This window comes from Vulpes vulpes, chromosome 5 (genome assembly GCF_048418805.1).
Source record: "Vulpes vulpes isolate BD-2025 chromosome 5, VulVul3, whole genome shotgun sequence".
In the NCBI taxonomy this organism is placed as follows: domain Eukaryota; kingdom Metazoa; phylum Chordata; class Mammalia; order Carnivora; family Canidae; genus Vulpes; species Vulpes vulpes.
The window spans coordinates 25,762,501-25,785,941 of record NC_132784.1 but is presented as its reverse complement, the minus strand read 5'-3'; the positions used below and the strand labels follow the sequence as shown (position 1 = coordinate 25,785,941).

The window sequence follows — 23,441 nt, the reverse complement described above, 5'->3', positions numbered from 1 at the left end:
TTTTTTTGACCTTTTTCACACATGACCGAAAGGGAGGATTAAAGACATTAAAAGGTTTTCTTAATGTTGTAGTTTCTAAGGGCTGAGGTTGGGACTTGAGCCTATGTCTTCTGATTCCAGATCCCTGTTTCTTTCCATTAGGTAAAAGGCCAAGATTCACAGTGGAGAAGGGTGGGACTTAAAACTTAAAAAATTTACCTCTTATGAGGGAAATACCCCCGTGAGGTGGACCAACCACTAACCACAGAGAACACAGTGATAGATGGGCAGTAATCATTTTAGGTTTTGCTTTGTTTCCTATTATTCAGTGGCTAATGTTACCATTCAAATGTTAAATTAAAAGATGTACAATAATAATTTCACTGCTGTCTTAAAAACCTTATCTCCCAAAGCCTTCCTCCAAAACAAGGATCCACCACTGGAAGGATCATTGAACCTTAGTCCCCAGCTCACAAACCTTATAAATCCTGTGCCAAGATGTCTCCTAAGTAGATGACATTTTAATGATTACTACAGGGAGTTGGGAACTATTGCTTCATCCTCACGATCAGAGTAATTAATTTTCTTAACTACCAGGCCAAATTCTGCCACGGGAGTCCAGTTGAGAAATTTCAGGCCCATAGGAAGTACATTAGCTCTTCAAAGTGATTAGGGTGCCATTTCAAATACACAAGCAAAGGAGCTATTAGGCTTCTGGCTTATTTCAAACGACTTGCAGCCCTTGTCCCTCAGGAAAAAAAAAGGGGGGGGGGGAGAAAAAAAGAGAGAGAAAAAAGAAAATAACAATTTGTACAGGTTCCTCATTTTCCAGTAAAAATACCCATGGCCTGCAAGTCGTTGGCTATCAGGTATTATGGTTGGGTGAGCGACCAAAGTGTACAGAAAAAGGGTGGAGTGCCAGAAGACAGCACAGAAAAACACAGCCTGCTCCAAAGCACACCAGAGCTGCGCAGTCGGAGGCCTGACGGGAGGCGCAGAGCTTCACCAGCATTGCTCTTGAAGACCAGAGAGAAGGGCGAGAGCTCCTGGGCTTTCCAGTTCATTCTTTAGCTGTGTGTCATTTTTCCCTCCTCCAAATATCAGACATGCTGGCAGTACCATTTTAAAAAAGTCAGGATGGGTGAATTCTTTCCTCACCAGTGTTTCCTCCTACAACTCTTGCATTTCTGGGTCGTCATCATTTGAGTTGCCTCTGACACGCTTTTGTGGAATATTTTATTTAACACCCATGAAGACCACAGAGAAGCTTTAAATATCAGTTTACTCTCACAAAATAGCCACAGCTCAACAGCTTCGCCTTTCAAGAAGGCATTCGGCTGGCAGGCTTCCATGAGCTTTGTCTCTTCAGCCGTATCATTCCTTCACCTTGGAATTCTACGAACAGCTGGGCGATTTTCTCAGAGTTGATGCAAAAGGGAAGATTTTGTAGCTTTCTTCTCAACCTATTTTACCAAGTGCGAGTCTCCTATAAGAATATTTACTTGCATCTCAAGTCTGCAGCAAATATATTCTTCCAAAGCTGTTTTTGCAAAATCAGTGAGAGCTATGATGTCATTCGTCATGTCTAATGGCCATCCTTTTCTCAGACATTTGACTTTCCCTGGACAATGTACACCTACCTGGAGATTGAATGTTCTTTCATGTGCTCCCCACTCAAAAATTTGAGATTGTTTTGGCTTCCAAAAGTCACGCCACAGAGGTAATCTGGCTAATGAGTTCAATTTGGCTTGGCCGAAATACTTTTGTATTTAGCCCTAAATTTTCGGTGAGGTTCAGTAACTTTTTTTATCCTGGAAATAAATGTGTGGGAGAAGACTGCAGCGATCGCTAGAACACCTGACTCATGGTAATGGCAACAGGAATGCCAGGACTTTGAGAGATCAGTGCTACATGTCAGGTAGATATGTAGCTGATGGAATTCTGGGAGTATTTCCACAGGGTGTTTGAGGCACTGGATAAGGCCTTACTGGCTTCAACATATCTCACTTACCAGGTTCCCACGAAGCCAGTGTGCTGTGCTGTCTGGCAGGAAACTCTCAGTGTGAGAATCATTGTGATAAGTAAGACTACGAGGCAAGAGATTTGTCCTTTGGAAACTCCTGTAACAGGGAAGGCTCTGGACAAGAAGCACAGAAGACCTGTGCCCTATTTCCAACCTCCTCACACATGCCTAAGAGTCAAGGTAGAGTAGATGATCTTAGCGAGCCACCATTGTGATGGGAAGAAGAGTTCGATCTGAGAACATGGGACAAGATGCAGATCAAGTTGATGGAGAGTTAGGGACAGGGTGGAGTTGGTCTGGGCACTTCACAAGAGATTGGTGTGAGGTGTCATGTGTTTTGCCAAACAAGTGAAATCAGCCTCACTGAGACCAGGGGAAACTGGCTGAAGTCAGCCCAGGATGGGGACTTAGGTTTTCCAAAAAGATTCTGTGGTGGGACAAAACATTTTCTGGAAGCCAGGATATTTGGGAACCCAGCTTGTGCAACTGTTCCAGATTCATTTCACTAAAAATTATCTTCTATTTCTCTCACTATGAAAAAGATACATGTTAATGTAGAATGTTTATCTAGAATATGATAAGTGACAGGTACTGTAGGAGATTCTTTAAAAAACTATTCGTTTAGCCCTCACCAGAGAAAGAGGTTCTGTGATGAACCCCAGTTTACCGATGAGAAAATGAAAGTGAGTTGTTCAAAGTTACACCTTCCATAAGTGGTAGAGCCAAGACTCATATTCAGGTCTGCCTAACTCCAATATCTGCTCTCTTTACCTGTTTTCTTTTATTTATTTATTTATTTATTTATTTATTTATTTATTTATTTATTTATTATAGTCACAGAGAGAGAGAGAGAGAGAGGCAGAGACACAGGCAGAGGGAGAAGCAGGCTCCATGCACCAGGAGCCCGACGTGGGATTCGATCCCGGGTCTCCAGGATCGCACCCTGGGCCAAAGGCAGGCGCCAAACCGCTGCGCCACCCAGGGATCCCTCTTTACCTGTTTTCTTAACCTCAATATTGCCTTTTATACCAATATACCAATATACTTCTATACCAATGGCGATACATGGTGGGGGGGGGGGAACTCTAGGAAAGAAACATTAACATCTCAACAAAAATTTTGGTCTTTTCCAGTTGCACAAATGTTCCACATATTTGTAGTTAGATTCTTTTGGAGTATATAAGATATTGTATCCCTGACTTTAAAAACAACAACAACAATTAGCTATGAACCACATTTCAGTACGCTGATATCATTTATCATGTTGTGTAAAACCTTCCCCAGTCAGTGGACACTTAGGTTGTTTCCAAGTGTCTACCAGTGCAAATATGGCTGGCATAAATAATTTTGTCTGCATAAAAGGCCTCCCTCATGACTTACAATGACTGGCCCAAAAGACATGAAGACAGATATGTCTTTCCCACCATGCTGGTTGGTACATTCTAACTAGCAGCATATAAAAAGCTTGATTCAATACACATCTGACAAAATGAGATTCATCCTATTTAATTAGTTTTCAATAACCTCAACTCCCTATTTATATTTGCAAAATAGAGTAAAGGGTGAACTCTTCTCCACAATATCTCCTTTTGCTTTATTATCATCGTTATTATCACTGTCCAAGGGACTCTTTTCACAATCCCCAACATTGAAACCTGAGACTTAACTCCATGGATGGCTGGATATGGGGATAAAGAAATGAGAGAAATAAAAAAAATAATTGTTTAGAAATTTCCTCTGAAAATTCTCAAGATTTAGGCTATTTATTTCCACTTGATGTTCATCACTCTAATCCAACTACAACTTCCATGTAGCCTCCTGGGTTCTTTTCTCCTTCTATCTTGTTCACCCTACCCTCTTTTGTTGGATGCTTTTCATAAACTCTGGGCACATCATGCAAATGTCCCATAGATAAAGTTTCAATGGTTCTCTATTGCTTATGTAACTCCTTTGCCTGGCTTTTAATCTCCGACTACTGTCCATCAGCAACTAACCCTTATCTTTCCAGGTCCTCCTTCCTCATTAACTTCATCTTCACTTTGCCTTTCCAAAGAAGCAGGCTAAAAGAAAATGCACTGGACACATACTTTACAGAGACAGAACTTGTCGTTTATGTGATGATTCAGAAGGTACTACGGGACCTTACAGTACTTATCACTGTAATGTCAATTTGTGAAAGTGGCTCTTAATAAAGGTTTCTGGTTGATGGCATTTTGAGATGATAGCTTATTCTGAATTTCTGGTTTCATGTTATCACAGCAGACGCATAGAACTTGACCTTGAGTTAGATCAAGAATGAAGACTCTGGACTCTGAGACTATTCAGCTGGTGCAGCCATTGTGTAATCTTATACTTAATGTTATCACAACCCTTTAAAATTTCTGACTTTTGCGGACAAGACTGGCATCCACCCTGTTGTCCAATCGTGCTGTATTAAGCGCTCTCAGTTGGTAGTTGCTCTGCTTTCAAGGGGATGTTTAATTCAGTGCTGTGCAAAAATGGAGTTCTCTTCTGTTGGCTAGAGCTAGAGAGTACATAGGTCAAGTGGAATTTTTGGCACTTCATTACATTCTCTGACCCTCACTAAACAAACTTCAAAAAATATATATTTGCAACAATTTGAAATAAACACTACATACAAGTGTTGACGGTGGATTTTCTGAAGAACTACCAAATGCATCAAGACTAAGGAAAACATTCTAATGATTCTTTCAAACATGAATATTTTTAAATTCCTGCTAAACAATCTTCTTATTTAGTCTTCTCAGGCTTTCATGACATGCCACAATTGGCTGTTTAACAAAAACTTAGCAAAAAATGATTAACAAGATATAATCATGTGCACACACTTGTGCTTAATTAAACCCTGTTTATAAATCAGTACAGGGTGGAATATGGTCACACCACTCAAGAAAGGTTGGTGACTAGCAAATCACACTCTTCTCTCCATTTATAATGAAAAGTCTTACAAGGTGAATGCTGTGAAAGTGATATAATAATGGGATGGTGTGGTAGAAGTGGGGAGGATTCTCATCCTTCTGAGGTTTTCAATTGGATGGATTTTCTCTGTGTTTCTATTTTGTTTTAAAGGAGGATTTAGTGGACACTATTTTTTTTTCTTTTTCTAGCTGTTCATTTCAGTTGGGGGGAACAAAAGGGAATAATTGAGATTGAGTAATGGATATTTCTCAAGGTCTCCAAGACTAGGTATTGCATAGCATTAAATAGTATGCTTTTCCATTTGTTTTATGACTTTGTCCAGTTAAAGTTACTGGCATAAGCACTCCAGTATTTACTTGAAACTTGAAACCCCTTTCATGATATGTCTGGATCCTAAGGGAAAATAATTTACATTTGAGGAATGTTTACCTCCAGCCAGGCATTTTACATACATGCATTATCTCATTTAATTCTCATGACCACAAGCTATGGCTGATATTATTTAATCTGGTTTTATGTTCTTGAGATCATAAGAGGAGTAAAGTATAGAACAAGTATTTGACTCTAGAACTCTTTCTCTATTTCTTTAAAGCCCAATATCCTTTCACTGGGTTTTCTATGATAGCCAGTATGGAGAGGTGATAAGAAGGGACATTCGAGCAATAAGGAATGGTATGAACTTTGGCACAGGTTCTCCTCTGGGGTAAAATAAGAAAGAAACTTATATAATGGATTAGATTAAGCATGTTCCCTAATGCAGTGACTGATTAAGCGAATTATGGACTATCCATACTGTGGAATACTATGTCATCATTAGAGAGAATCACATAAATCTGTCTAATGAAATGGGAGACTTTCCATGAAGTATTTTGCAAAATACTTCAGAACTAAATGTACAGTATGATAAACTGTAACGCAATAATAATCATATACACATATGTTTATGTGCGTATACACATATACACAAAAACATTGGTTACTTCTGCTCAGAAGGCTCAGAGTAACCAGTAGGCAAATTTCATTTATTAATCTATTTGCACCACCGTTGGTTAAATTTTGTGTGTGTGCAATTACATGTATTGAATTTACAGGATTAGTTCAATAATCACCCAAGGAATAGGTGATTAAGGAGATTTAATCTCACAAAAGCAAAACTGTCCGATCTGTTTGACACTCTATCAGGCTTCAACATTACTATAGGTATATGGTGAAAGCTAAAACCTCATCACTTGTAGTGCACTCTGCTTTATCAGAAGAAGGTGTTAAGAGAGCAAATGAGTAACAGTCATTTGGAACTTAACATGTCCAAAATGGAGCTTTCCAGTCCGCTCTTCCGATTCAACCCATCTGTGTAAGTACTACCATTTGTTCACTTGCCTAAGGCCAAACCCAACAAGGTACACTTGATTTCTCCTTTCCTTTTTCATCTGCACTCTGACCAGCAGCAGATCCACCCTGACCCATCGCCAATATATCTCTTTAAGGACTTCACGTAAGCTATCATTACCTCTGGTCTGGACTTCCATGGCTGGTGGTCTCCCTGCTTCCATTTTGCAATCTGTTCTCTCCATGGGTCAGAGTGATCTTTTATACTCCCTCAATTCAGCACTCTTTATGGTTGGTAATTGTACTTAGAATACAATCCAAATCTCTCACTGAGGCCCACAAGAACCTATGTGATCTGACACCAGTCAGTCTACCACTATGACCTTACCTCCTACCACTACCACCCCCCTAGTTCGTTAAGCCCTAGCCATCCCGGCCTGCTTTCTGTTTTTCAGATACATCAAGCTCTGTCGGCTTCTCTGTCTTTCACGTGCTTTTTCTCTGCCTTCATACTCTTCCCTTAGCTTTTTACATGGATGGCACCTTACCAATCTGAATCAACGTTTTACAAACGAGCAAATTGATTTTAGACAGTGTAAGTAACTTATTTGTGGTCATAGCACTTTGTACACGATGAGGCTATGTTCTGCACTCATGTCTGAATTATTTCATGCTCTTCCCATTATACTAGATAATGAAGTAAAGACAATCCATCCTAGGGCTCTGGGTCAGGTTATGTCAATGAATCAGCAAATATCTACTCGTTGAAAAGATCAGGAAAAATAAATTATTTTAGAAGTTCCTTTTGTAGGTTCTCCTTCCTACCTCTTGTACATTCTCCAGCTTCTGTAGGAAGACTTAGATTGGCTAAGGGGAAAATTTGAGATACATACTTTTGGAAAATCTTGTCATAGAGATTTGAAGTTAAATACTGCTTATGTAAGAAATGAGAATATGATGATACAACCAGAAACTCTTTCAACTTACTTAGTTAGATGTCCAAACAGGATTTTCATGGTGTCACGATTTGGTGGAGGGAGTTTTTGCACAAGAGACTTTATAGTTTCAATTCTTGTGTTATAGTCTTGCTTTTCTGGAAAAAAAAAAGTTTAACAAATAAAAGGAATGTTAGAAAAGAATGAGATTTCCTAAATGCAAGAGGGCATTTTCTTAGGAGAATTTTGGACAAAGACTTAACATCTTAAAGTCCTAATCAGTAGCCAAAGAGAATCAGTGTATTCAACATCATTATCATGGAGTTTCTTTATTTTGGCTCTGATGTAGATCATAGTAATATGAAGCAGCAACAGTGTGGCTTTGACATAATCCTCTTGTTAAGATCAGGTATTGAATCAGTTTTATAAATGCTTTACTATTTTATAAGATGTGGTAGGATGAAGAATGGCTTTCCAAAGATGTCCATGCCCTAATCTCTGAAACCTGCAAGTATGTTGCCTTCTATGGCCAAAGGGACTTTGCCGATGTGATTCAATTAGAGACTCTGCGATGGGGAGATTATTCTGGATTATCTGAGTGGGCACAGTATAATGACAAAGGTGGTTAAGAGAAAAGCAGGAAGATCAGAGTCAGAGAGAAAAGATGATGTGGCAATGGAAGCAGAAGGATAAATGGCTATGTGACGAAGGGCTATCGGCTAAGGAGTGAAGACAGCCTCTAATAACTGGAAGAGGCAAGGAAAGAGAGCCCCCAGAAGGAGCACAGGTCTACACCTCGATTTCTGCCCAGTGAAGATGATTTCAGACTTCTGACCTCCAGGAATGTAAGATAATAAATTAGTGTTGTCTGAAGCCACTGAGTTTGTGATAATTTGTTATAGCAGCAATAGAAAACGAACAGTTGAGGACACACAGCGTGATTCAATTACCAATATTCTATTGTTCACTTGATTTTGTGGAGGGGAAATAATCTTCTTTATTACTCTGTGCTATCTTTTCTCCCTAACACATTTTGCTTTTGCTATAAAATAAGAAAGTGCAAAAAATAAAAATTGAAAGCATAATACCTAGTCATATACACGTAAAAAAATAGGAAGTTGTTTAAAACTACATACCACATAGATTGCTTTCCCTCATTTTGTTTCCTTTATGGGCATGGATTGCATAATAAGAATTGATTTACTTAGCACCTAGAGAATTCATCTCACCATAATTTTAACCAGGACTTGGAACTGTAATTATTTATTGAACTTAAACACTTGATATACACTGACTTAGGTACCTTTCCTTTCTATATCCTATCTCTAATCTCTAACACAGAACTCCTGGTGATCCTTAAGAGGTCACTGTTGGAAAAGGCGATATATGTGGGTAATACGTTAGGTACACACTCACCCAATATTCATTCTCTTCTCCTCTAGTTTCACATGTGACCGTGTGATCACATCCTGCCACAGAAACTTTAGTCAAAGTGATGGATGGAACTTCTGGTGAGGCCATGTGCAGGGAGCTGATTTAGCTTTTTTAGCCGTTTTACCTTTCTGCTCCTCAGAATGTAGATGGAATGGTGTATCATCCATTTGGATGTGTAGTGGAACACACAGCTAAAAGGAACCTCCCTGAATCTGTGGGGCAGTCAGACCAGTCCTTTACTGTCTCTCTGAGTTCCTTTAAGGTAAGAAAACCAGCTCGTGTGTACCAAAGCCTTGGAAGACGAGTCTCTGATACTAAAACCAAACACAATTCCTAATACAATGTGCTCTCGAAAGTCCAATTCATTATCACCCATTATTAGGTATATAAACTTTATATAGTGAGGTAAGGAAGAGTTGGTTCAGAAAATGACAGTTTTTAAATACACTGTTGCAAAAGAAACTTCTAATAAGGAATTATAGGAAAATATCCTGCAAAAGATGGTATTTGGCTAAAGTGGAGTGGGGGGCAATCTTCCTAGTAGAACTCTGCCTTGGAAACTTTTCTTCTTCCTCCCAAAACCACAAAGGCCTATAAATAATGCCTCCCACAGTTAGAGCTTTCAAAATTGCAGTTATTCTTAGAGGAGTTCCAGCATAATATGGATTGGACAACTGCAAATGAAAGAGACAAAGGGAGGGAGAGAGAGAAATTAAAAAAGAAGAAAGAGAAAGAAAGAAAGAAAGAAAGAAAGAAAGAAAGAAAGAAAGAAAAGAAAGAGAAAGAGAAAGAAAATCCAGTTGCAACATCATAGCAGACAGCAGATAAAATCTTTCTGCCAAAAGGATAGAGAGCCCCTTTGTAGCTTAATGATGGTAAGACAATGTGATGCTTCTTAGGACCAGTTGGATCTTATGGGATGTAACAAACTCAGAAAAATAAGTAAAACGACTCAATAAAGATGAGAGGGAAATTGGCATAGTATGTCCAGGGCAAAGCTCTTAGGAATACTTGGATACCCCGTTCTAGTCACCTGAAGCTAATACCACACACCCATGATTATGTATAAATCCACACATATATACGCATAGACATATACAAATACATATGCGTACATGTCTGCATTCACAAGGTGAATACATTCTGCATGGTTTGGCATGATGCTAGTAGTACAATTTACCTGGGAGCGAACCACTTGGTTCAAGCAATAAAGATGATGTTGGGAGAAGAGAGGAAATCTTTCTAGTTTCACTGCAATCTCTCATCTGCAATGGTCAGGTCAATGCCAGAGCTTCCGAAAAAGGGAAAACTCTGAAAAGTTGACACCGGGGATTACAGAAGTAGTAGCCATAAATTAAGTTTGAGAAACGATAAGTGGAGAGTGGTCTAAATGGCTACATCCAGCAAACCTCAGTTTTAGGGAACATATGACTCAGGTTTAAGAAGAAAGATTGGGGATTGCTCAATTTATGCAAGGTCATTGCCATGGTGCTTGTGCAGAAATTAAAACTACTAAGTTTGAAAACAAAAAACAAAAAACTACTAAGTTTGTTTCACCACTAAGTAAAAGAACTATGAACTTCCCCAGACAGAGTGAGTTCTCTCTCTCCTGTGTTGCCTTGCACTTAGGACATTCTATCCACACGATGTTACACATGGTATTTCTATGGGTTGAATGCCTGTTAAATTCTCCCATTTAGCTGGAAGTTTTCCTGTAAAGCTAGGCAGCTATTACCGGCGTATACCGGGTTAGGTGGATGAAGAAAGAATTAGCGAATGAACGAAAGACATGAGCATGGACTGGAATTAATAGCCTTTGGTTTGAGTTCTGTAACAGTTTTTTATTAACTATGTGGCCTTGGACAAATTTCCCACTTTCTTTGAGTAATATCTAAAAGGCCAGTTTCAGGGATTAAACAAGATAGTACGTAATATACCTCGCACAGTGACCAGTAAAAAGTAAGAACTCTATAAACATTCACACCTTTTCTCACCCTCCCTTTTTTGAGGCCCAGTCTAGGTCTGGGTCACCTTTTATTTTTAGCAATAAGCATTCTTTCTGGTTGCAGTGACCATTCCAAATGCAGTTGTCAATACTTGAACTGAGTTGGTGTCAGTTGGTGACAGTACAATTGCTCTGGTGGCCTGACATTTCACAAAACACTAGATAGGTACTTTGTGATCACCAGAGACTGATGATCTGATAGGCGAGCAGTTCAGTCACATTTAAGAATCCTTATAAAAGTGTATGGTAAAAAAAAAAAAAAAAAAAAAAAAAGTGTATGGTGGTTCCCATATCTGCCTATAAGAAACCTTGTACATGAAGGCTCTCTATAAAAATATTTTTTCTCTCCCTCTCTAGTTTCACACATACTTGAGAAATTGTGCAATTGAGTAGTGGTACACACAAGTTTGTGGTGAAGTTCTATTTAGGGACTAAAGGGGGAACTGATGGTTTAGAGAGAGCTGAAATAATGCTAAGGAAGAGAAATTTACTTTCCTTACAACGTAATCAGAACAAAATCTTTGAAAAGGTTATAGGAAAGCAGTGGTTTCCCATTCAAATCATTACCACACCCATTCTTCCATAGCTTGTAAAATCAGGAAGTAACACAAACACTTCTAAGTGGAGGAACATCTAAAAATACAATTGGATATATTAAAACCGAAATGACACCTTTTCAGATCTGGTTTATTGATGTGTCAGATGAGGAATTGGAATCCGCATACATAATACAGGACTGGTTAATGAGCTAAGATTCATATACAGCTTACTAAAGATGTGTCAACTGTCTTCAATTGATTCAGTGAGCATCTGAAAGACAGCATTTTCTATTAATATTTCTCCTTCAGCATATGGTTTCTCATTATTATGAAGTATTGAGAGTTTTGAGAAGACTCTGAGATATCTCTGACTTTTTTACACTATGACTTCTGGGAGGGGGAGAATTTCTTCCTTACAGAGAATTGGAGAATCTCTTAAGTAAATTGTGAGACTTACACAAAATCTTTCCAATAAAAAAAAAAAAAATCTTTCCAATAATGAGAAACTCCATAATTCTCCCTTTCTCTCACATTTACTCCTAAACCTGTTCCCTTATGACTTATTTTTGTATATACTTTATGGTTTTTAATACATTTGTTTTAGTGCTCCATCCATATCCCAACTGCCTTGCCAGTCTCTAAGCTGTGAACATAACCTCATCTCTGAGCACAAAATCTTTCTGTAGTGCTTCAGGCTTACCACTATTGGATGGCAAAGAATGTCGATGTAAAAATACCTATAATATGCATTTATATGTTAAGATAGTAAACCATCTTCCTAATGCTGATTCTTTACTCACCTGGCCCCAGATTCCCAAACTATACCAAACTTTGTTGTAAATGAGCTTCTTCATAAACAACTCCAAGCTACTTAGAGAAGTAACAGCTCTTACATGATGTGAAATAACCTATAATGTTATGATAAGGATATAGCTTTATAGTTTTGCACTGATTCATGGTTTTAAGGGCACATTTTTCTTTAAAATATAGTTTACGATAGTTACATTTACATTTATCTGCATGAAATGTTGCTACTAAAACAAGGACATTTACAACCAAATGCCTTTCTGCAAAGAGATAAGATAAAGTTGTACAAGGATAGAAAGAGTTCTTTGTAGTGCAGTACTCTGGATCTGATGACCCCTGGACACTTTTCTGGCCTTATCATCCACACATTTATTATTCTTAACTTATTTATAGCCGCATGTTAAATCATATTCCAAAATTAATTCTTCATTGTTATGTAGATTCACCCAGTGGAAGAAGAGACCAAATGCTCTCAGCAGCCAACATATTGGTAGTACCATTCATTTATTTATCTGTAATTCTTAAAGGACAACTGCATCCCTTTGTTTTAAAAAGATCAGCATTATCACAGCTGTTTTGCTTCTGAATGTTATTCTGGAATGTATAACGCATCCTGTATGAAAAAAATGGTAGCCACATATACAGTAGGGCCATATTTGAAAGAAAACAATTGAGTTTCTATTCAATTTATGCTTTTTTTGTATCATGACCATTTCAGAATTTAGGTCAGACTGCCCTGGCTTATAGGAGAATTGAGTATCTTCAGATAACACTTTATTTGTTATCGTACCCTGCAGCTGAGTACAAATCATTGAGAATATGCCTTTAATTATAAAACTGGAGTTAGATGTTGAGGAATCATCCAAGTCATGACATTTGCCTGATACATTTCTTTAAATAACTTACATTTACTTTAGGGAGAAACAACTGGGGGCAAATTCAGGACTCATAAGTAGGTACAAATAGACATATATTTCAAACTCATGTTATGAATTAAGAGAATTCATATATCATGAAGGAGTCTGAAAGAACTAGGTGAGAATTCTTGTTCTGCTAATTTGATTTGGGGCAACCTACGATGTGTTGCTTGAACTCTTAATGTTTCCTATGCCTTAAAAATGCCAAAAAGCCCATACCTCCTAAGATTGTTTATAGAATTGAACGTTTCAGTGCACATCAATGCACAGATAGTTAGTGTTCATTAAATGTAAGTCCACTTCACATTAAGATCTTTCTTTTGAATCATCCTCTCTATCGGCCCTGGCACATGATTGCTCATAGTTCAAAGCTGTTTCCAAAATCATATGAAGCCATAAATTTTAATCTTCAGTACCCTTTCCTATAAACAAGAACATCCCACAATATGTGATAGCTTTGTATATACATAGAAGATTGTCCATTATCAATGAGTGTTTGGTCATAATTCAAAAGTAGGTATAATGCATCATAAATAGAAGTGTCATTATATCATAAACTGGGAATAACCACGGTCTTCAGTTTAATCTGTGGTTGGTAATTCACAATTTGTCAAGATTTCACGCACCCCACTCCAATGCCCCTCTAAACCAGAAAAGACTTCTTTTATATTTAATTAAAAGGAATGCATATTCTCAATGCCTGCAGATTCCTAGTAAATTTCACTTTAGGTGTTGATAATCTATGTCAAAACAGCTCAGACTGAGAACAGACGTGTGTGATTTGCAGGACCGGAAGGACACAGTAGGAACTGAATCTACCTGACTCAGGTAAGAACTCTTTCTTTCTCTAGTGTGGATCACCTGAGAATTAGAATGAATCGCCTTTCTGGTACACTTGTATTCAGTTTCTCCTTCTAGGAGATAATAATATTTTGTGTGATTTTTGAATAAAGAAGGCTTTTAGGAAGAGTTTTAAAGATGAAATAACTCACCATAGCTAATAAATGTCAGTAATGAAAATACTTAGGCCAATTCATTGCCATAAGTCCATGGATTCCCTAACCTGCAGGGAAAACTTCAGCATAATGGCTAGCGTCATTTCTAGAAGCCATTTCTTGTCCCTGTTCAGGAAGAGGCAGGCCATCCAGAGCATGCTGTTAGGAGCAAGACTAATCTTGTTAAGCGCAACCTCAAATTCTTTCCACTTCTACTCCTACTCTCTGGCAATGAACAATTAGAAAATTTAAGAAATTAATTAGGAAATGAAAAAAAAACCTAGTTCTTAAATAATTTTTTAGAGTATTGAATACATACATGGTTAAAGAAAAAATATTAATTAGGAGCTATGTGCAACCACTGGCAGATACAACGTTGATCCCTGTCTCCTGTCATTTGACAATCCATGGAGGCAGATACAATACAAAATATGTCATTAAATTTAAGACATATCATAATATAGGTATCAGTGAAGTTTATGTTTCTTCTGGCTGAAGGGATTCTCTACATTGATTGTTAAAATGCTTCTGATGTGTCAGCTCATTAAACCAAAAAAATTCAAAATGACTAAGAAATGTATTTAATACTAAGTCAATGAATGTAAAATTTTATTTAGTCACTTCCTGAAGGCCTTAGAATGATTATTCTTGACTTCTTTATATATTCTTAACATTCCTCCAAATACATTCAGGAAAGTAATAAAACCCCCCTTTTTCTTCCCATGTGACTATATCCATGTTATTCTAGGGACTTCAGGTACATTGCCCTCATATTGAAGGAGGAATATTTTGGAAAAAGTACTGAAGTTTTAATAGTTACTTTTAATAAAGGGTATTATTGCTTTTGTGCAACCAGTTTTGGGATGAAGCATTTCCTAAAATTCACCAATCTAATGCTATCTCTTAAACACCCCTTCCTCAGTTTTGCAGCATCGCCCCTCTTTGTCTGAATTGAAGAGTAAAGCAATGGCTGACACCCCAGTAGCAATCTTTATGGGAAAAGCATGATTGTATTGTCCTCCCTAGAATTTCTTATTTCCAAAGTAATTTTGGAGGTGTCATGGTGGCCAAGTATATTTCTGTAACTTACAAATGATACTAATTCATCCTCAGGCAATAGTCTGTGCTGAGAAAATAAAGCTCACTAGTTTATTTCTTTGAAATTCAGTTCTCCTGTGAGAATTTTCTTTAAACTATACTTATTCAAGCATATCTGCTTTTACAAGCTTTAAACACACACACACACACACACACACACACACACACAGGTTACCATTTTGAGTCATTTGACACCTTTCTAATCATAAACCAGTAATCCTTTTCAAGTATTCAAGCAGCTATTTATATTAAGCATTATCGTTGTGTACTTTCTTAAGGGTAGAAATCCTACAAATACTTTTCTAGACTTGAAGTTTTGAATATGTGTCTACCACTTTCCATTGGTAGGTAAATTCAATTTATAGGGGATTTAAAAAATCTCACTTTTAAAAACAACTAGGACTTGTCACACAATTAAATAAAATATGAATTAAGAAATATTTCCCCCAGTATTTTAGATCAAATATATATATATTTAACAGATATCTATATATATATTTAAAAGCATATCCATAACTATTCATTTTGAGCAGAAGACTTCTGAAAAGGAGAGAGTGGTTAGTATGGTGAACTGTTTTCTCAGCCAGCCCATCTGACTTGGCCATGCAGTGACACCAAGAACAGGAGAGAGTTAATAGCCACAAGCATCAAAATCCTTTAAGAAATAGGGAATAAAATAATTTTATGATTCAGCTTTTTTTTTTTTTTTTAATTGTGAGACTATTGTAAAAGAAGAAAAACAGGCAACATGTGGTAACTTTAGTCAGCATTTCTGAACTGGGAATGATAAACACCTCTGCCTGGCTCTGGCATTTATCAGGACTGAGATATTATTACCACATAGAGTCACAGCATGGTTACTGTTATCATCGGAAAAAAGAGCCAGCTAATCTTAATGGTTTGTAAAGCCGTTACCTGCACTGGTCTGACATTTATCATGATCATTTTACCACATGGGTCCTACATAGCAAAGGTCTTTTATCTGGAAGGGACATCACTATGAATTATTATTTGCAGCTAGGTAGAAAATTGTATGTTGTAGATACCTTTTCTCATTATAAATCACATAGTCACATTTCACCATTTCCCCCAGAAAGCTGCTGAGCCCAGGTTTTTTGCCACAGCTTGCTTTGCTCTCCATCTCTCTCTTTCTCTCTCTTTATAGTTTCTTGAAAATATTAGCCATTTTTCATTAATATCCTTAATATAATTTTTGAAGAACTATATATGTGGTAGGTGAACATCGGGACATACTTTCATTATAGTTAGGGGACTTTCCTCTACATTCTGTAAAGGGACTGCACAGTACTTTTAGAAATTGAAGTTGATAAACTGTCGACTTTTGTTGTTGTTTTTGTTGTTGTTTTAAATGCTTATTCTCTTTTCTGTCTTGGCGGCCAGACTTTCTCTGTTCCTGACCTTGTCAATAGAATATTTACCAGTAGATCAAACAAAATTTCTGATGCTTGATTTGAGAGCCTCAAAAACACACCTTTTCTTTCTTGAAATCCTTAGCTTGGAACTGTGGTCTCATGGGGAATAAAATATACTTTTATTTTGTTGGATTGCGAGTTTTTTTCAGACTTTGTTTTTACTAAGTGACAGTGGAGTAGAAGTTTCCTCCAACTCCAATAAATCTGTTTAAAAAGATGCTTAGGTTCTATCCTTGTCTATGTCCTAATGATACACATTAATATATTTTACAGAAGAAATAAGGATATTAAAAGGTACAATGTTTTAGAACCATGGGACCAAGTTGGCAAAGTGAAATGCATTAATTTGACAATGGAAAATTACAATGAAAAGCCCAAGTTGTTTACCATGGGGGAAGAAATGAGCAAATCCTCTCTTTTAAAAAGATTGAGACAACTAATCTTCTGAAAGAGATATTTATATATTTTCTTCTTTCTCAAGTGTTCCATTAGGAATAAACAAGCCAGAAATTCTGCACTTTTATAATGAAGAGGGAGGAGAAGTCCTTGCCATTTTTGCATTTAGGAAGAAATGTGCAAGAAGAATGTGACAATTTAAGCAAATCAAGATTGTTTCAAATGGATCACAAACGGGACTTTGTGGGATATTTTATACTAGCATGTGAAGCAAACAGTAAATTTGAAAGGAGGATTTTCTCAATGGTCTAGTTCTGATGTGTTTTCCCATTTCTTTGTGTGTTTAAAGGAGGTTTGGATGTGGTGTTTTAATATCGCTTCGACTCTTTTGCAAATGAGTCTGGAGAAATATTCGCACATGAAGGAAAGCCGATGTGCTGTAATGCTGACAGCAGCTGGGGGGATATGATTGAAGAAACCAGATTCCCAAGGCTGGATTTAGCAAAAATAAACACCTATCACTCCATTAAAAAAAAAAAAGCACCATTTTAAATGTTTATGGGTATCAATAGCAGACCACTGTCCCTTTGATAAAAACAGTATTTTTCTTCCTCAAATGACTCCATTTGTTAAGGGGTGGCATAAAAACTTTAGCCTGATGTGCAGTATTTTGCAGTGATGTACATTAGTTTGCCGCCCTGGTTACATTGGGCTAGACACTGATTTTTGAATTATTACAAATTTCTTCCAGAGGAAACAGTTTCTGTTTCAGGGACCTGTGAGACATGCTTGCATACATTCGGGTGCCACTTGCAGGAGGGGGGTGGGTTGGGGAAGGTCATTTGTGAGATGAACCTGTACTTTTTACTGCTCAAAATGAGTGGCACACACTTTGGCTCAGTCACCTAAAATTTCATTGTAAAGGGGTGGTCCAGTATTCCCACACACTGCCTTACCAATCAAATCAAAGGCTACACCGATTTAAAACAAACAGACAAACAACAAACCCAGCTCTTGCTTCTTCTATTTCAGGGGGACTCTTTTGTTCTGGTTCAACATTTTCCTGCCATTATTGCCTCCCAAATCCTGTAACCTGGGAGCGTTTACAATAATTAGCCAGGGGCTTGGCTGCTTGGATTTTTCTCCTTTTCTGGGGAATCTGGGTGAATCAGTTGAGTGCTAATGAAAGTCGGAGACTTCTAGCAGTGGTTGGAGCCAGGCACAGGCGGGCAGGCGCTTTAAGCTTCCCACTGTGCTGCAGTGCAAGCCTCCCCGCTGTTATGTTTACCATAGTTTTAATGTCTGTGAAAAAAAATTCCTGATGCAACCGAATTATGTGATGGCCTCTTGTTTATCCAACCCCAACCCCCCCCCCCACACACACACACCTCTAATTTGGCAGATTCCTGTTGCACCCGCCTATTACAGAAAGCTCCTTCTCAACTCTGTGGCCATCTCACTACTTCAGTTCTTGCCATGAGGGCCCAGCTGCCTTGAGGGCCATGTCTGGAGGACCCTACACGAACCTTCTAGAAGTTTCTGGAGAATTACACACACCTTACTATACTTACGCCACCTAATAACAGACAGTTCCCCTTCCACTGCATGTGAATTTCACCGGAGGTAATATTGAAGCACCCAAATGAATCATCAGTTTGGACAAAACTAGCTTAAAAATGTACACGCACTTGATGAAATGCACTGTGTCTTTAAAGAGAGCTATTGAAAGACCCCAAACAATCACTGCAAACTAAATAATGTGCTCGAAGATGAAAGCAACCAATCTGGGATTCAACTTGATTTATTTTTTTTTTTGTCCTTTTCTTAAAAATGGTTATCTCAAAGAAAAATGACCATTCCATTATATTGTAAATTGATGAATTCACCAAGTGTGATGTACAGTGAAGTTTTTTTTAATGAATATTCATACAACTCTTTCAGTCCATTAACAGGACTTAAGAGAATGAGGATGCAACTCATTCCCATTTAGATAGTAGGAGGAAAGTGGAATTAATAGCATAAACAGCACTCGGAAAGTTTAACTTTAATGTATCAAACTCCAGGTGCCAGAGTTTGAGGAAAATAACCAATAATAGCCATTTTTTACATATTTGATGGGACTGATTATGCAATGTGCAACTCTAAATGGCTTATAGCACATTGTAGCATGGTTCCATCCCATTGGCTACAGTAGGGTGCAGGCAGATGGATGACAGTGACAGGGAGAGAAGTGCTTTTGCTTAGCCGTGCGTTAAGATGCCATCCAGAAGCTCTGTGCACTGCAGACACTTCATTAGGATGCCAGGATAATGGTAAACTACCACTCAGAGTGACACCCCATTTCCTGCTTACTGAGCGCTCCAACCTCGGCAGATGTCAACAATCTCACAGTGCTACAGAGCAGACCTAACTTTCCAGCCACTTTGACTCCAATTTTTTCCTCCTAACAGTGCCATACATTATGTGCAATATGTAACGGCAAACACCTCACCAAAAACAAAATCTGCCCAGTTCGTTATGACTGGAGTGCTTAATTTTTTTTCTTTTAAAAGATGAGGTACAGTGAGTTGGGTAAGAGAATCCGTCCACTTGCTAATCTAACCTCAAAATTTCTTGCTATGATTTCCATTTGCTAATCAGTTCAAAGTGTTAATTGTGTGGTGAACTCTGATTAATAGTAGTTAAACTCTGATCACAGGGGATATGACTGTTTCTCTTAATTAATGTCCGTTCCAAAGGTAAGAGAATGTGGAATTCCTTTGTTAAAAGATTTTAGACTCAGTTTCGATGTGGTTCCTAGTTGTCTGCCAAGAAACTAAGACTTGAGCATCTGGATGATATTTCCTCTGCAAATGTATAACTTGAGGCCATTCACACACCACCTTACCGGCAATTCAAGCCAATAGAAACTTTTTTTTTTCCTATGATGTAAACTCCAAGATTCTTTTTATAAAGAACCAAGGTGTAATTTAGATAATGAAAAAAAAATTCCCCAAATGGAAATATAATACTTTGAAATCTATCATTATGATAAATGATTGATTTACATTTTGTGATTCTAAGCATCTTCTTAGAAGTTCAAAGGGCCTTGCAAGTGGCAGGACTAAAAATAATATCCTCCTCTCAGGCCTGTTACCATTTCCAGGTAAAGACGCAAATGTAAAGAAGTCATAGGCAGAGGTCACACTCCAAGGGATAATTTGAATGCAAACTTTCAATGTGATGTCCTCTAAAAAAAGGTGATGCAAATCTTGACTTTTGGTTTTTAAAGTGGCATCTCGTTGCTAACACCTAACCACCTCTCGAAACCTGTCACTATGTTTGAATACAAAGAAAATAGACTAGAATTCTTACAATAAACAGAAACTTATGATCAACATGGTGTCAAAGAATTAAGAATAATTTCCTTCAAGGCAGATTGAATTTAATTGGAAAAATTAGCGCGGGGGGGGGGGGGGGGACCACCTGCGCTATGGTGCTATTGACTCAGAGAGCTTGACTTTCTGGAAACAGAAAGATCCTTATCTTTCTTCAACTGTAGGATTTCAACTGAAATTTTCAGATTTTTATGCCAACCTAAAACACTGGACAGCACTCTTTTTTTTTTTTTTTTAAAGTAGACTCCACGCCCAGCATGGAGCCCAGTGTAGGGCTTGAACTCATGGCCCTGAGATCAAGACCTGAGCTGAGATCAAAGCCAGATTTTCAACCAACTGAGCCATCCAGGCGCCCCCTAACACTTTCTTTTCTACAAAGCTAATGCTATTGAGTAGTGTGAATGTTTTCCTTCTTTCCTTTCTCACCAGTCCTCTCCCCTTCTGAGTTTGATCAGGACTTCTTTTATTCCCCCCCTGTAGTAATTTGGAGATAGCAGTTTTCAAAGAGAACTGAGGAGTTTGAGGATGGAAGGCAGAAAGGATACTCTAATAATGGCACGTATCACAATAGAAACTGTGGTCCCGTGTAAAACATAGGAGGGACAGAGACTGGTGAAAATTCTGTTAGGAATCAATTCTTGGAATTCTAATGTTTTATTTATGTTTTTCATCTTTTAGAATGTAGCGAGTTAAGGAATATAGTGTGTGTGGGGGGATTCAATATCAGGATGGCAGGGCCATCAGATACTAAATATGCTAGGTAAGATTTAATGTAAGAGCTATGATTATCAATTTGTTGTCTTGGTATAGCTCCAAGACACAGATTTGACTCAAAGTGAAACAGAAGGTAAAAGGCAGGATGCGCAAGTATTGGTTACATTTCCACCTTTGAGATGAGTAAATACAACAAAATTTACAACCATGCATGACCTTTAAGAACACTCATTTCAGATAAGAGAACAATGCTCAGAAGAGCAGAACTTTCACAATGTCCAGGAGACAAAAAGGAAACTATTTAGCATCTTCAATAGAATTTGAAACATCAAGAATTCTAACAAAAAGAGAAGCAGCAGACCATAAGAAGACAATAGGGTATAATGGAAAAATACTAGGATAAGATGATGAGATAGATAGTGAAGAAAGACAGTGTGGAAAGCTAAAAATGCAAAAGAATTTTTTTTTAATTGCAGAAAAATTAGGTCAGTGATACGGATGACAAACTAGAGAAGCTCCCCAGAATATGGAGACCAAAAAAAAAATGATAGGAAAAAGACATGTTGGAAGTTAGAGAATTGAGAGATTGTCTACGATTTATAAGTATACTTGAGGGAGAAACCAGAACATTTGAAAAATATACAACAATCAAGGACAAAATTTCTTTAAAAATTCTGTGAATAAAAAACTAGCTCAGTATTTAAAATGATGGCCAGATTCTAAGAAACCACTACTGAGTATAGACACTATCTTGATGTATTTTGGCAAAACTTTGAAGTGATAAAGATCAAGTATAATCCTACAAATATTCGAACAAAAAGAAGACAAAATAAGTAAATATCCAGGCTTTCCCAAGACTTATTTCCCTTAATTCTAAAGTAAAACAAAGCAGTATCTACTGTTTATAGGGGGGAAAAATTGTGGTCCCAAACTGTGCGCACACTCATATTATCTTTTGCATGTTAAAACAACAGAAAGACATTCTCATCCATGCGGAGATTTATAATAGCACTGCTTTCTTGAAAAGTTTACTGGAAGGCTTATATAAGCCTACTGAGTGATGAATCAAATTTTGTAACTCAAAAATAGAGACATTATAAACAAAAGTAAGTATCTATTTGGTTTGGACCCAAAACTCAGAAGGCACCATTTGATTATTTCTCTTTGGCTTTGATTTCATTCTCAGACCAAGAGGGGTCCTCTCTTCACAGTTCAGGTGAACGCTTTGGGGACATATGATGACCATTTAAAATGGTTCTGGTGCTATTCAGTTCTGGCACTTGCTAGCAAACACCATTATTAGAACATTGCACTGGAGAGTTACTAAACAAGACTTTTCTTCCCCTCTTAAAAAGCAAAGCTTCAGAGAAGAGCAGAGTGTTTACTCCCCTTGCTATGATTCTTTGGTAAACAAGCTTTGTGTCTATAATAATTGTGTTGAAAAAACTGAGTCTGGGGATCGTTAAAGTGATAAAGACTGAAAAAAATCAAGCAATAATAGGAATTGTATATGAATTTTCCAATGTTACGTATGTTTTAAGAATTAAGTAAGCTAGAGAGAAAAATGCTAAGCAAACAGGTCAAAAGGAAATACCCCAAAATACGGTAAATGAAATTTAGAGTGATTTTAATTTTCTTCTTTTTACTTTTCTGTTCAAGTTAGCCTCAAAAATGCCAGGCAAATAGGTCAAAAGGAAATACCCTAAAATATGGTGATGAAATTTAAAGTGATTTTAATTTTCTTCTTTTTACTTAGCCTCAATAAATACTTATCATTTTTGTAATTTGTTAGAAGAGATATTTTAAAATGTATTTGTACAATTGCTTAGATCCCATATAACTATATATCTTTACTAAGCAGTTAATTAAAAAGACTAGTAGAAAGCATATCAAAATATTAACCATTGAGTTCTCTTTGACTCACAGGAGTATGGATGATTGCCTCTCATTTTCAAAATGCATTTTCCAAATTTTCCATAATGAATATATGCTATCTTGATAATAAAAATAATTCTCTGTTGGTACAGATGATAACCTTTCGTCGTTTGAAAGGTTTGAAAGACGATATGCTATTTTCACAGATGAAACTATATCTAGGAAAATAATGTACTAGACTTTCTTCTAGGTATTTCTGCTGCAGTTAATCTTTTTCTTCGTGAATACAGTCCAGACTCAAGAAAGCAAAGTCTGAGTGTGATGTTTCCTTCGCGTAGCTCAAAATGTTGGGTGTAGTAGGGTGTTTGCACGGAGAGGACAGAAGACTCAAGTCCCACAGGTCACGGGACGACGTATTTCCAACTTGAAGAAAGATGGCTCATCCTGTGGGGCCTTGCATGTAAATATATTTTGGTTCCATATTTTAATCTCTGATTCTTCCTCCATCAAATCATTTCTTAGGGTATTATATTGCTTATTAGACTGAACCTCTGAAGAGTGGAAAATAAAACCTACAAACATAGCGCTAGTTCAAGGATGAGACTTCATGGTAATATTTCTAAGTGAAAAAAATAAGCTGATATTCAT

The 23,441-nt window shown here is 37.4% G+C and overlaps 1 protein-coding gene across 1 annotated transcript in view; it reads right to left on the bottom strand.

The window, feature by feature from the left end:
* ARHGAP15 (Rho GTPase activating protein 15) overlaps positions 1-23,441 on the bottom strand; it is a 608,203-nt gene that overhangs the window by 52,831 nt on the left and 531,931 nt on the right. The window contains exon 13 of the mRNA XM_072757649.1: positions 7,256-7,361. Within this exon, the coding sequence (XP_072613750.1) occupies positions 7,256-7,361 (106 nt within the window). The remainder of the gene's footprint in view (positions 1-7,255; positions 7,362-23,441) is intronic.